We start from the raw sequence: 15,540 nt of genomic DNA, 5'->3' as shown, positions 1-15,540 counted from the left end.
CCATGAATTACTATAAATAACTATAACAGACTGGCAGGATCATGACAGTACCCCCCCTTTAAGGGGACGCCACCGGGCGTTCCTCAACGGGGTATACAAAGACAGTGGACAAGACAAGACTATGACAAAAAACACATAACAGATCAATGAAATAAACCAGAAAAACAAAGTCCAATGGTGACATGCTTAACAACCTAACACAGCAAATTAAGATTCATAAGGGTGGAGTCCAGGGAGGCTTGGGCAATGGTCGCTGGGGTAGTGACTGTAGTGGCTGCAGCTGGGCAGACGGCTGTAATGGCTGCGCAGACGGCTGCTGTTGCTCAGACTGCAGGAGCTGTGGCAGCGCGGACGGCTGCAGGAGCTGTGGCTGTGGCAGCGCGGACGGCTGCAGGAGCTGTGGCTGTGGCAGCGCGGACGGCTGCAGGAGCTGTGGCTGTGGCAGCGCGGACGGCTGCAGGAGCTGTGGCTGTGGCAGCGCGGACGGCTGCAGGAGCTGTGGCTGTGGCAGCGCGGACGGCTGCAGGAGCTGTGGCTGTGGCTGGGCAGACTGCAGGAGCTGTGGCTGTGGCTGGGCAGACTGCAGGAGCTGTGGCTGTGGCTGGGCAGACTGCAGGAGCTGTGGCTGTGGCTGGGCAGACTGCAGGAGCTGTGGCTGTGGCTGGGCAGACTGCAGGAGCTGTGGCTGGGCAGACTGCAGGAGCTGTGGCTGTGGCTGGGCAGACTGCACTTGCAGGAGGTAGACTTTCAAAAGTAGCCTGTCCACAAGAGTCAATGATGAGTCCACCGATACCTGCTGGGTCCCTGACTGGCTGAATCGTTCTGTCATGATTTCCAAGGAAACGGGACCCAAGTGCAAGGTTAGGTGAACTCAAAAGGGTTTATTAATAACAAAAACGCCCACGTGGGGGCAATAGACAAAACATTAACTGACAACTGCAGAAGACTAGACTGAGACAAACACACACTATGGCAAGACTAGACTTAACTTGACTCTTGACTCTTGACTCTTGACTAACAGATAGCAAGCACAATGGTTCAAGACATATAAACAATACAAAACGATTCAGCACAGGACAGAGAACACTGGGGCCTTAAATAAGGGAAACTAAACAAGATAACAAGGGAAGTTCAGGTGCGGGGAGTTAACCAATAATGAATAACTAACAAGGAAACAAGGGGGCGGGGCCAGAGACAAGACACTGCAGCACACTACACAAACAAAAGGCCATGTGCTACAACACAAAACATGGGTACTGCCACAATCCTGCCACATGACCATGAATTACTATAAATAACTATAACAGACTGGCAGGATCATGACAGTACCCCCCCTTTAAGGGGACGCCACCGGGCGTTCCTCAACGGGGTATACAAAGACAGTGGACAAGACAAGACTATGACAAAAAACACATAACAGATCAATGAAATAAACCAGAAAAACAAAGTCCAATGGTGACATGCTTAACAACCTAACACAGCAAATTAAGATTCATAAGGGTGGAGTCCAGGGAGGCTTGGGCAATGGTCGCTGGGGTAGTGACTGTAGTGGCTGCAGCTGGGCAGACGGCTGTAATGGCTGCGCAGACGGCTGCTGTTGCTCAGACTGCAGGAGCTGTGGCAGCGCGGACGGCTGCAGGAGCTGTGGCTGTGGCAGCGCGGACGGCTGCAGGAGCTGTGGCTGTGGCAGCGCGGACGGCTGCAGGAGCTGTGGCTGTGGCAGCGCGGACGGCTGCAGGAGCTGTGGCTGTGGCAGCGCGGACGGCTGCAGGAGCTGTGGCTGTGGCAGCGCGGACGGCTGCAGGAGCTGTGGCTGTGGCTGGGCAGACTGCAGGAGCTGTGGCTGTGGCTGGGCAGACTGCAGGAGCTGTGGCTGTGGCTGGGCAGACTGCAGGAGCTGTGGCTGTGGCTGGGCAGACTGCAGGAGCTGTGGCTGTGGCTGGGCAGACTGCAGGAGCTGTGGCTGGGCAGACTGCAGGAGCTGTGGCTGTGGCTGGGCAGACTGCACTTGCAGGAGGTAGACTTTCAAAAGTAGCCTGTCCACAAGAGTCAATGATGAGTCCACCGATACCTGCTGGGTCCCTGACTGGCTGAATCGTTCTGTCATGATTTCCAAGGAAACGGGACCCAAGTGCAAGGTTAGGTGAACTCAAAAGGGTTTATTAATAACAAAAACGCCCACGTGGGGGCAATAGACAAAACATTAACTGACAACTGCAGAAGACTAGACTGAGACAAACACACACTATGGCAAGACTAGACTTAACTTGACTCTTGACTCTTGACTCTTGACTAACAGATAGCAAGCACAATGGTTCAAGACATATAAACAATACAAAACGATTCAGCACAGGACAGAGAACACTGGGGCCTTAAATAAGGGAAACTAAACAAGATAACAAGGGAAGTTCAGGTGCGGGGAGTTAACCAATAATGAATAACTAACAAGGAAACAAGGGGGCGGGGCCAGAGACAAGACACTGCAGCACACTACACAAACAAAAGGCCATGTGCTACAACACAAAACATGGGTACTGCCACAATCCTGCCACATGACCATGAATTACTATAAATAACTATAACAGACTGGCAGGATCATGACAATAATGACTTAATATCTCACAACAACGACTTAGTATCTCACAATAACGACTTAGTATCTCATAATAATGACTTGGTATCTCACAATAATGACTTAGTATATCATAATAATGAATCAGTATCTCATAATAATGACTTGGTATCTCACAATAATGACTTAGTATATCATAATAATGAATCAGTATCTCATAATAATGACTAATTATCTCATAATAATGAGAAACCTACTAATTCTAACAACTTAGTATCTCATAATAATAAGAAACTTTCTGATTATAATGACGTAGTATCTTATTATTTTGCGAAACTAAGTCAAAATAATGATGTAGTTTGTCATTATTATGATAACGGATGTCACATTTTTACTCAGTTTCTCATTATTTTAAGATACTAAGACATTAATATTAGAAAGTTTCTTGTTATTATGACATACTAAGTCGAAATAATGACTTACAATCTCATTATTATGAGAAAGTAAGTTGGAAATTTGACATAGTTTCTCATTATTTTAAAATACTAAGTTATTATTATGAGAAAGTATCTCATTATTGGGAGGCACTATGTCATAATAGTGACTAATTATATATAATTTTTAACCAAACGTGGCAGAAATAGGCTTCCATACTAATGAGACAGTTTAAAAAAGGTTGTGTTCACACACTTCTGACATATATATGTCCAAACACCTTGTAAAAAGTGGATTTTGCATACTAGGTACCCTTTAAAGCTTGTTTACGGCGGCCACACCCAAACAAATGTTGTGTTTAGGTTAGAAACAAAGACAAAAGCAACAAGGCCAAAATAATAATCTAAACATTATATAAGATCACATATTTAAAAAATACATAACACTATTTGGTAGATGAAATCTACAGTAGTCAAATACTGAAGAGTTCAGGCTTGGCCCTATTCTCCAACATGTAACAATATATCTGCTTATTCTCCAAGATTTCTGTGTGTATATAATCCAGTGATTTTAATCTTAACGTTTGCTTTGGTGAGCTGAAGTACTTCAACTGCAGCCAGCAAATGATGATAGATCAAAGGCGAGAAGAAGCCTGGACAATTGCAAGCGAGCAATTAACAATGCTATATATGGTGTCAAACTGCAACAGTTTAGTCTCGTGATACAACCGTAAAGCCAAACTTTCCATTATGTCACTGAGCAGATGACAATCTATCAGAAAGAAAAAACAATGAGATCACAGTAACCTCTCTACTCTTTTAGATATCTCAGCAATGTCTGAAGCTGTCCTCAGATTTCTTTATGCTAACTCAAGCATTCATGAAACACTCTCGAGATCAAATGATCTGATGTATCTATATTCATTTATCTCTATAGTCTGCATGTCAGCAATTTTAAGTCTAAATAAGACACATCTCCTATTTTGTTTCCTGTTTTGGTGTATTATGCGCTCTCAGTGGTTTGGGTCAGGTCGCTCTGTCCGTGAAATGCACAAGTTTAAAGGAATCAGACATTTTGTAGATACTATCTTTTTACTTATTTAGGGCAAATGCAATGCTCTGTTCAGGATGTCACATATCTTTTATCTTGTAGGTTATCATGACTTTCCAAAAAAATGTTAATTAAGATATACATGTAAAAGGACACAGGAAAATAATATATTACCCATAGATCCCTCGTAGTTTTCAGACTCTGTGCTCAGAAAACTGTTGACCTTTTTCACTGCAGCCATCTGGACCTCAAGGTCTGCCAGATTCCTCACCACCCAGTTCAGGTAATTTGTCACCTTAACACAAAACAGAATGTCCATTTTAAGAGGTGTATGAATTTTTAAGGGGGTAGATCACAGAAACATCAATATTCTGTGTCATTTACTTACCCTAAATTGTTATAAATCTGTATACATTTCTTTGTTTTGCTGAACACATATAAAGATATTTTAAAGAATGTTTGTAAGCAAGCAAATCTGCGGCACCAATGACTTCCATATTTGGAAAAATAATACTCTGGAAGTGAATGGTGCCCCACTCCTGCTTGGTTATACATTTTTCAAAATATCTTAATTTATGTTTAGCAGAACAAAAAGTTTGACAGTTTTTTGGTGAACTATGTCATGGAGATGTGCCTAACTACCTCTGATGCGTACTAAACGTTTAATCAAATTACTCACAGTGAGGGCATATGTTAGACCCAGTCCAACCAGACCCGACTGAGATGAGGACCAGATAGCTGCAACTGCGGCTGTGAGGACAATCATAGCACCCAGATAATCCTGAGAGGAAAGATATTGTCAATTAATTACAATATAAAATCATTCATATCAAACTTGCATGTGGCTTAAAGTACTCCTTTACATTTATACTTGAGTAAATACACACTATTTTGAATGCACATGTGTATCGAAGGTAAAATCTATTAGTGCCATCATGTTGTTGTTGTTTTTTTTTAGTTTGGAAGTCAAAAACTGCCACAATCGGCTTTATTTGCTACACTTTGAGCAAAACAAAATAATAGCTGTACATTGAAGACACCCTTATTCTGCTTGAATGATGCTTATAGTGTATTTATCCACTGAATAACATGTTATATAAAGTATATCATATTATGCTTTATAATGTAGCAAAGTAAAAGTTTCAGTTTTTGAGTAATGGAGTAAAAATTAAATAAAAAGATTAATTACGATTAATACTATACAAAATAAAAGTTTGTGTTTGCATAATATATTTGTGGTGTATTGTGTGTAATTATTATGTATATCTAAATACATGTATTCATGTATAAATATAAGAAAAAAATCTTAATATATTATTGTAATATATATATATATATATATATATATATATATATATATATATATATAAATATCAAATATTTCAAATATAAATAAATAAATACATTAAAAATATATATATAAATAAATAAATATACATTATATTACACAGTCCACACACATATATTATGTAAAAACAAACTTTTATTTTGTAAATACTTCTATACATCTCTAAAAACTAATACAAATTTGAAAGGAAATGAGAATAAAAGCAAGGAAAGGACTCAGATCTTGAAAAGTTAGAAATCTTGAACAAAAAGTTGTGCTAATACACAGTAGTCTCAAAGCTACATTTAACCTTTAATTTCCTTATTTTAAACTATGGCTGTGTCCCAAATTATGTACCATATACTATGCACTATATGCATTAAGCCCGATTTATAGTCGTGCGTAGGTTGCGTAGGCCAGTGGTTTTCAAACTAGGGGTCGGGGCCCCCAGGGGGGCCGCGAGATGGTGCCAGGGGGGCCCCAGCTTTATGACATTTTATGAAATACATTAATTTATCATAAATTCTGTGTAATTAAACCTAAAAAATAAGGCTACTAACCAAAAGCACTACTTGTATAATTTAATGTTTTTTTTTTATTAAAATGTTGAGTTTTAGAACATTTTTTTCTCACAAATGGGGGCCACATTCTTTGGGGGGCCGCGAAGGAATGCACCGTACACAAGGGGGGCCACACGCTGAAAAAGTTTGGGAACCACTGGCGTAGGCTATCCGTAGCCTTTGCGTAGCTCTGCTTAGCCTGACGTGCACCTTGCAAAAATTTTAACAGCGCGTCAGATCTACGCGGACTGTAAGCGCTGTGATTTTAGGACCTACACACGACTATAACGAGCCCTTTACCATCCAGTGTATGAAACTCGTCTCAAATGGAACCCAAAATGTTTTTTTACTAACCGGATGAATAAGAGGTATCCCATACAAAACAGTACCTGATAGCCCACCCTTCTTTTTTGCTACAGAAGCAAAAAAATGTCCAACACTTAATTTTTCGGTTGAACGAGTGCATCCACTACAAAAATACTATAAATCTGTACTATAAAACGGCATTTAGTTTTACTTACAGTTCTGACCTCCAGCCACCGGTTGGCAGCAGAGAGAAAAAGGTACGCAGTGTTGTTGGTGTCAGTCAGCTCCAGCATCCTCTGCTTGAAACGAGCCTCATGTCTGTAAGACATACAAATCAATATGTGACCATTCAGTGAACACTGAACCACAACAGCTGTTAAGGATGAGGGGGATCGATTCATTTATCTGCGCTTTCAACACTCCAGAAGTGGACACGTTCCCTTCTATAGAAGAATGGCATGTGCTTTTGGATGAGCCACAATACACTGACCTGAATGCTCTAATAGTTGTAAGACCCTCTGCAGTCTCAGAGAAATGACAGAGCAAAGGCAGCTGAGTGGAGTCATCCAGATCCTGGAGATCTCTGAGGAAAAATTAAATAAAACAGATGTACAGCGACACAAAGACAGGACGATAAGAGGGACTAGCACAACAATATGGCATATATGTCACTCAATTCGTCAGGAAACATACTTGGAAGCAACCCTGAAATACTTCTGAATGAAGTAAAATGCCACAGCAAGAGGCACAAGTGCAATGAGAAAGGTGGGGGTCACAAAAGCAATGACGCCAATCGCAGAGAGACACAGGAGTGTGGACCGGGTGAGAGACTCCAGCGTTGAGGGAATGTGCTGGAGAGAGAGAGAGAGAGAGATAAAGAGAGAAAGAGCGAGATATATTAGCACATATATGCAATATTTCTGAGCGTATTAATACATTAATGTTAACTACTGCAGCACTGTGATGCCACGTCTGTGTGACAACGCATGTCTGCTCATCTAAGCGGGTTTAAAATGACAAAGATGTCTAAAGGGTTAATATAGACGTTCAAATGTATAGACCTAATGAACACTTTGGCTCGCATTAATCCTATTTTACAAAATTATTTAAACACTATATAAAAGACCTTTCTGATGATTTCCAAGCCTGGAATTTTAAAGAGCACCTATTTCATTGCTAAAAAACAACATTATTTTGTGTATTTGGTATAATACAATGTGTTTGTGTGGTTTATGGTTAAAAAACACATTATTTTCCACATACTATACATTTTTGTAGCTCCAGATTTCAGTCTTTTCCTAAAACGCACAGATTTGAAAAGCTCTGTGTCCCTGATTGGCGGGCTAATCTGTACGTTGTGTTTTGCCTAAATAACTCTGACGTCAGCAGGAAATGTGGCGCTCCTTACCTTGTTTGAAAGATTCGTTCACAATGCAATGCTAAAAGGAGTTAACTTACAGGCTGTGAGTCAAAGCGGGAGGAATTATGATAATGTCGGTCTTGTCTACATCACCAATCCCAGGAAGTAAACTGTTGCCTACAATCTGTGTGTTTGTTGTAGTCCAAGAAAAGAGATTTATGATGGAGATGATAACTCGCGTCAACAATTACTTTGGGGTTTGTACCTTTTGCATATCATTAACATCTATTAATACACACTTACACACCAAAGAAAAATGTGAATCGGACAATAGGTGCTCTTTAAAATTCCTTTATTCTCAGGTTTTCCATGACTTAAGTACCACTTTTAGCGCCTGTTGCTAGGTAACAGATATCAATGTTGCTAAGTAACAAATCATAAATAGCGCTTCTCTTTCACATATTGGCACAGATCACTTACAAATTGTAAACTGTACTAATAACCATACCCAGGTCCATATCCTTCAGCTGACTCAAATGTGGTTTTCTTAGTGTGGTGTGCACGCCCTTAAAAAGATTTTTCATCCAAACACAATCATACTGACTCCGGTCCAAACCAAAAGCTCTAAAGTAAAAAACACCCAATAACAGCACCCCCCTTTCGTTTTTCTAGTCTTATTCTTACCTGATCGATGATGTTGGTGTCCGCTGAGAAACGATTCAGGATTTGTCCCAGTGGGGTGATATCAAAAAATCTAAAGGGTAGATTAAAAAAAGTTTTAGTTGAGCATGTCAGCATCAGCATCAGGAAATGTCTCTTTAGGTTAATACCTGATGGGGGCGTGAATGATCTTGTTGAGAAGATTATGATGAAGCTTGGTAGCAGCAGCCACACCCAAAAACTCCACAGTTAAGGACGTGATGAGGCAAAGGACAATCGCTGACCCACACAGGATTATAAACACTGGCACATAAGAGTGATGCTGTGAACCGCAAACAGATACACTTAAACACCGCTAGCTTAATTAAAGAAGACAGACTACATTTCCATCACAGGTGCTTCACCTCTGCGCCATCGTAAGTCTTGGTGTTATTGGTCCCGTTGACAGAGAAATTTGAGGACGTCCAGTCCGCTAACCAATAGTCGATGGCAACCATAACAGAGTGCTTGGCCAACTTGGAGGACACCATGAGGAAGACCATGAGGCAACCACCTGAGGACAAATAACGCCAGCACATCCTCCACGGGATCTTAGAACGTCGGCTGGTGGTGGTGGACATGTTGTCGTCTTCATCTTCCTCCATTTCCTCCTCTATGGAATAAAAATAAAAACTCTTTAGTACTAAAAAACAGGAAACAATATAGGCTGGGAAGTCGGAGAACACTTGCCTTCATCTTCATCGTCAATCTGGTTTTTGGCCTCTCTTGAATAAAACGCTCTTCTCAAGGTTTTCCTCTCGAGAGTGGTCTGACTTTCCAGTTCAGTCTCCTAAAATAAAGCATCCAAGCATGTTAAAATTAGCCACCGACCGTCGATGTAAAGCAGAGATGAACTGTGAAATGGAGAATAACCTTCTCGAGCTCCTGGTCTTGTCGATTCATCAGGGTCTTCCAATGCTCATAGAGCTTCACATCGTGAGTCTGAATATCCTTTAATGTCCCCTCCCTCAGAACAGATCCGTCTTTCATGGCTATTATCTGTCCCACAGAGAATGTAAAGTTATATAGTAAAATTATTTCACTACAATATCCCTGAATCTGAAATCGCACTGATTTGATGTATGTATCTAATCATCGACCATCAAATTTTATGTTCTATAAATATGATTAGTGTAAATGAAATTCAGACGAACAACATCCACCATACATAATGTCATCTAATAACAGGCGATCCATTAATTTGGATGAGGAACAGCTGTTTTCTTTATTTATTTACATTTGAATAGAGACGTGTGGATGCTTCTATAGCATTTTTGAATATGTTAACACCTTTCTTTTTTCTATGTGGATTCCTCTTCGGGTAAAGTGTCCATCGCATGTACACACTTGAAAATCTTGCCAGAAGTAGTGGTCATCACTTTTCGCCTACTGTTTTTCAAATACTGTGAATTCGATTTTGAGGGAACTAAAATAGACTACATTCATGTACTATGTGATAAGCAAACCTGCATTGTTTTTATAGGCGCATATTCCTAATGCGCTCTTTAAATAACAAAAAAAACATATTGCGCCATAGACTTTAGACTTTAGACCAGGTTTTTGTTGGTCAATGGCGTAGTCTATTTTAATTGCCTCAAAATAGTACGTGCCAACACACCTCGTTTTCAGACCAGAACACCCCTGGGCACAAAAGGGGGTGCAAATGCATTTGCTATTTAAACAATGTGACGCTAAACGTGAAAATTATAATTGCGCAGGGTGGAAACTAGCAAAAGACACTTGCGTCGCGCATTGCGCTGCATTGCGCCGCATTGCGCCGGGTGTAAGATAGAGCCCTTAGTCTGTGCTCATGGCACATAAACCATTTTTCCTGTAGCTTTGCGCTTTGCATTTTAGACAATGCGCTTAGATCATTAAAATAGGGCCCTTTTACAAATCAAAAATGTTCAAATTAAGAGAAGCAAAATGACCTAAGATGCTATGGTTAAGTTGTTTTCTAAAGGGAAAAAATCAAAAAGTTTATGCGTAAAACAAGAAACGAATCTGCCTTTTATTAAGTTTATCTCTTTATTACTTTACTAAAAACTTTTATTCGTACTCCATTAGCATATTTGTTTCTATTTTAAGCTTAAACTCGTTCATTTTATATATTATATAAATAGACTTTATATCTAAGGTCATTTTGCATCATAAGTAAATGCATCCTTAAAGTCTAGATATTGAACTTGTAAACAAGACAAATATAATAAAAAAGTTAAAAGTAGGAAACAGTAAGAAACACATTTTTGCAGTGTAGAATTGTATTGATGATTGTATTCATACAACAACCAATTCCTCTTTTCAATACATTGATTAGTAATTCCCCAAATTTTGCATCTCCAAAGCAAAAAAATGGCAAATGATTTTCTCTGTCTAAGCACCAGTCTCGTTGTCTTACATCTCCAAATACTATCAAACCCATGAGTTACCCAGTCAGCGTGGATGAGATACTGCAGCTTGTGTGTGACCAAAACCACGGTCCTCTTGTCATCCTGCAGAAACTTCAGAATTCCTTCCAACATCAGATGATCACTGAGGTGAATATCCAGGGCAGAGAATGGGTCATCCTATTACCAAAACCAGGTTAAAGGGTTAATTCTGCATTCAGTTTACATGAGATAAAATCATGGAAATGGAATTTCTTAGTTCTGAAATTCAATATTCCAATGTCACTGTCTGCAAAAAAATTATTTGTTATGGTCACGCCAAACTTACTTGAAAATACTTGACAGATTAACCTAAAATGACACTAAATCAAACTCTATGACTGTCTGGGATGTGAGACACAACGTCATTCCAAAGAATGATTATAGGAAGATGAATTTATGATCCGGCCCAGAAGGGTGTGTTTTTATGTACAGTAATCCAATGCTAACCTTCTTGTTTATGTGCCACGAGTTATCACACATCGGTTTGGAAATCTTATCTGGGTGTTCATCCTAAATCAAATTTAAAACTGTGGTGATCATCAGAAAGCCTTTGCAACGCAAACATATCAGATGTATGGCACATCATTCGGAAAGAGATTACTTCGCAGGGTGGAGGCACTTTATGACACTATCAGCAATAGATGAGTGTGATATGTTTGCATGCTTGTGTGTATATGTGGATCCTATGATGCGTAATCCACATGTCTCTGCATTGCAAAAGTTGATTCATACCAGGAAAACAATGTTGGTGTTCTGGTACAGCGCTCTGGCCACACAAATGCGTTGTCTCTGACCGCCGCTGAGATTAATGCCCTGTTGGATTACACACACAAATGCAAATCAAAACACTTTTGATTCTGACAACATACAACACTCTGCTAGTCTATACTATATATCAGATCTTTATCCGATTAGTAGTACTACAGCAGCTGATGTCAGATAGCTGGTCTCATGCCCAGACACACTGAAATACTGGAAGTCAGAGAAACGCCAAACCTCTCTCGTCCTCTCTTACCCTTTCTCCGATTTCGGTCTGGTCACCAAAAGGAAGCAGGTCGATATCTGGTTGAAGCGAGCAGGCATCTATCACCGCTTTGTATCTGGCCAACAAATAAAGAGTAAGTGGTGTAAAAGTACTAAGTACTTTACTTTAATAATAGTGTTTAAGTGTTTTCTTATACTTTACGTAAGCAATAATGTATGAGAGGCTGTGCTGTATTGTAAATAAGTAACAGCTGAAGGGCGTTTTAAGGCACAACGCGAAACGGAGTGCCTGCAACCCCTTCAGCCGTTACTTATTCACGATACAGCACTTGCCTCGAGTACCTTATTGCTTTTATAAAACGGTTACCACACAATATTAAATTAAAAAATATATATTAATGCAACTTTCATGACGTTAAATCAATAAAAGCATTCCTTCCGCTAGAAAAAATAGTCCCTGACCGTGAACAACAACATTCCAATATGTAATGTGCATGAAAGCCGATATGTGTGGTTGCTAAGGGTGCAGTGATAAATAGAACCGTTGGGTGAAGCGGTCACAGCTGTTTTATTATAAAATACAGCTATTGACCAACCAGAATCAAGGATTGGAACTAACCTTTTATAATAGATTCTTGAGCATCATACTTTTGAATACAATTTTATTTAATACCTAATTTCGTTAAAAATCTAACATCTAGTTATAATTCGTGAGTAAAAAGTAACTAAACTTTTTTATAAGAAAGTAGGCCTACTACATTTTTATAATGTACTTAAGTATTAAGGTTAAAAACAACCTGTATTTATTAAATGTAGTGAAGTGCAAAGTGCATTTGTACGCATCACAATGTAGTAAAGTAAAAGGTTGCCAGTTTGTACAGTTATGCTGCGTACACACCAGAAGGGAATTTAACTATTTGTCAAATGCAGTCAATGCAAAGATGCAAATAGATGAAAATTCTCATTGAGCGATGTGAATGATGGAAACTGGGTGGCACGATTGCCGTGAACATGTGATATACATGTATTGTAAAAAAGTAAAAGTTGGATCAACTTAAAAAAAATAATTTTTAATTGGTAATTCCTAAATTAAGTTTTTTCAAATTAACGTTTCTCACTTAAATGAAAATTTAAGGTGAAATAAATGTAAAAATTACTTCTACTGGTAACACCTAAAATACTTAATGTGAGAAAATGTAAGTTAAAAATTTAAATTTTTTTAGGCATTACCAATGAAAGTAATTTTTTACGTTAATCCAACGTTTACTTTTTACAATGTATTTGCCTCAAAACAAAAAAATTCAACTCAAGCGAAAAATTTGCATAACTCAACGTTAAATCCTGCGAATAATCAAGGGTGAGGAATGCAATGCTTCGCTTTTGGCGTGTACAAACTTTTATACCTCTGTTAAGAGTTTAATATATGACATCTCAAAACCAATTTTAGAACCCAGAACATTTTTGAATAAGTTGAAAAACTAAAGCTGTCGTGACAAAGTTCCACAAAGAGTTTCCAATCAGTTAAAATAGTATGACAGAATAAGAGTATGTAACATTTCAACCCAACAAAATTAAAAACCTAAAATTAACTGCTGCCCTATATCTGAATCTAAAAGCAAAGCGGTGCCAAAATTACTGCAATCCGCAGAGAAAAGTTCACATGGTTGACAAGGTTCACAAGTTTGCATATACATGTAATCAGATATAATAATAAAGATATTTGATATGCTCTCCAAGAGGAGGGCTCAAAGCTCAGAACCCAGAGTACTCGCCCCTCCTTAACTGAAATAAGATACCAGCCATCAATGAGATAATGGGGTGGAGTTCATATGCAGATTCGGATAAAAATGGCCCTTGAATTGATACGTTTATGTTTAAATAAGGTAGCGTTTAATAAAGTCTATGTTAAATTAAATGAAATAATATTTCTTTCTAAAGATAGGAATCCAACACAATGACTTCAAATGATATTTTGTGTTCAAACCAAAACTATGCCCTTGGATGATCATGCTCCTCCAGAACTTGGGTAACTAAACTTTATAAAATGATAGAATTGACAAATCTTGACCTTACCTCTGCTTGTTAAAAGAACTTCCAAATGTGATGTTTTCCTCTACAGTGGCATTGAGCAGCCAGGATTTCTGGGCTGCATAGGCAACTGAATACCTGTTTTTACTAATCCATTAAAAAGAAAGAGAGAGAGAGCGAGAGAGAGAGAGAGAGAGAGCGAGAGAGAGCGAGAGAGAGCGAGAGAGAGAGAGAGAGAGAGAGAGAGAGAGAGAGAGAGAGAGAGAGAGAGAGAGAGAGAGAGAGAGAGGAGGGAACAAGGAAGAAAAAATTTAATTGATTTGATGTTAAAATAAACACTCTGGATGCCACCACACCAAAACACTAAAAACTCTGAGATGAAATGGAGAAAAACTGTGTTAATAATAAGCTACATGACAATAACAAATGCAGGGAGCCCTTCATGTAGCTACTTGAGATTTTTTGAAAATCAACGATCATCTTTAATACCAGTTTTTTGTGTGACCCAACGTGTTAAATTCTGCCTCAAACAATGGTGTGAAGTTCAGGGTAGGACTAACAATATTTTGACCAATGAAGGATGAGGAGAATGTTCCTGTTTGGAAACAACTTGTTATTTTTCAATTGGCTTAGAAAAATGACATACTTCAGCTTCAATAATTGCAAAGATAGCAAAAATAAATAAATGTCTTAGGAAGACAAATTATTCATAAGTAAATATTCATATTTAATAAATATTCATAAAGAGAGGTGTCACCAAGAGAGGTAAAGACTCCCAACATTTTCGCACACTTTGCACTTCACAAAAACAAACAGCATAACATATTATTTTAATGTTCAAGGAGGTCAGGAGGATGAATGGAAGATGCATTAACTATTTCCCCACCAGCATTTTTTTTTTTTTTTCAAAAAAGTTGCCAGTCAGCGGCAGAATTTTTATGATTTTCACAAAAGTTTAATGCCTTCCAGAAAATGTTCTTATTTAAATATTTTAACAAACAACATATCAAATGAAAGAACAGACCTTAAAAAAAAACTGTTATCATATCTTTATTTGTTCACTTTTCATCATATTCAGAGCGATGAAGCCGATGATCAAAACATACAGTTTTTACAGTTTTTGGATCAGTGGATGCTTCTATAAGTTGGACAAGAGCGCCACCCAGTGGATAATAGCATAAATATGGATTGCCGTAAAAACTCGTCATTGGCAAGGAAGCGTTTTCTCTTAATTGATGAGATAACTCGTCGATAGCAGGGAAAGAGTTAAGAAGAAATGTAAGAGTAATAAATGAATGGACAGATGAATGGGGTCACTGCATGTTTAAAAGGATTTGTAAATGAATATGTACCTCCATTCTTCATAAGAGAGGATTGTGTCGTGCCCGCTGCAAGTTGCAAGTCAGGTACATTAGAAGATATTTATGCCCATAGCAGCACAGTCACACAAGCCGGACACTGCTTTTTGTTGGACACGGCAATTCAAATAGATCTTTCTTGTGCTACCTCAGGGGTTTTGAACTTTTACAGACTCACTGAACCCCTCATGCAAACTCTGAACTCACCGTGTATGAGAATGCTAGATTTTCTAGGTTGCACATTATGTTATATAGTAACATTAGTCAATTTGATAAACGTTCAGTTCACTCAAAAATCAAATATGCTGAAACCTGTATGACTTTGTTCTGCAGAACATAAAAGAAGATATTTTGAATGTCTCCGTTGCTTCTGTCATTGCAATAAAAGTCAATGGGGTCCGAGACAATTTTTTGTTGTATGAACAAAAGCAA

The 15,540-nt window shown here is 38.7% G+C and overlaps 1 protein-coding gene across 8 annotated transcripts in view; it reads right to left on the bottom strand.

Moving 5' to 3' along the window:
* abcc9 (ATP-binding cassette, sub-family C (CFTR/MRP), member 9) overlaps positions 1-15,540 on the bottom strand; it is a 49,347-nt gene that overhangs the window by 12,673 nt on the left and 21,134 nt on the right. For 6 of the 8 annotated variants that reach the window (XM_065289777.2, XM_065289782.2, XM_073814559.1 and 3 more), the window contains 15 exons: positions 15,103-15,138; positions 13,796-13,897; positions 11,754-11,838; positions 11,471-11,551; positions 10,739-10,876; positions 9,183-9,308; positions 9,000-9,099; positions 8,675-8,922; positions 8,441-8,592; positions 8,295-8,364; positions 6,944-7,101; positions 6,741-6,833; positions 6,466-6,568; positions 4,737-4,838; positions 4,232-4,352 (listed from right to left, as the gene is read on the bottom strand). In XM_065289777.2, coding sequence (XP_065145849.1) covers positions 4,232-4,352; positions 4,737-4,838; positions 6,466-6,568; positions 6,741-6,833; positions 6,944-7,101; positions 8,295-8,364; positions 8,441-8,592; positions 8,675-8,922; positions 9,000-9,099; positions 9,183-9,308; positions 10,739-10,876; positions 11,471-11,551; positions 11,754-11,838; positions 13,796-13,897; positions 15,103-15,138 — 1,715 coding nt within the window. The remainder of the gene's footprint in view (positions 1-4,231; positions 4,353-4,736; positions 4,839-6,465; positions 6,569-6,740; positions 6,834-6,943; positions 7,102-8,294; positions 8,365-8,440; positions 8,593-8,674; positions 8,923-8,999; positions 9,100-9,182; positions 9,309-10,738; positions 10,877-11,470; positions 11,552-11,753; positions 11,839-13,795; positions 13,898-15,102; positions 15,139-15,540) is intronic. The other 2 variants (XM_065289780.2, XM_065289781.2) reach the window with 1 other exon arrangement.

The sequence above is a fragment of the Paramisgurnus dabryanus genome, chromosome 1 (assembly GCF_030506205.2).
Source record: "Paramisgurnus dabryanus chromosome 1, PD_genome_1.1, whole genome shotgun sequence".
Classification (NCBI taxonomy): domain Eukaryota; kingdom Metazoa; phylum Chordata; class Actinopteri; order Cypriniformes; family Cobitidae; genus Paramisgurnus; species Paramisgurnus dabryanus.
The sequence above is the reverse complement of the archived record's forward strand: the minus strand, read 5'-3'. Positions and strand labels throughout refer to the sequence as shown.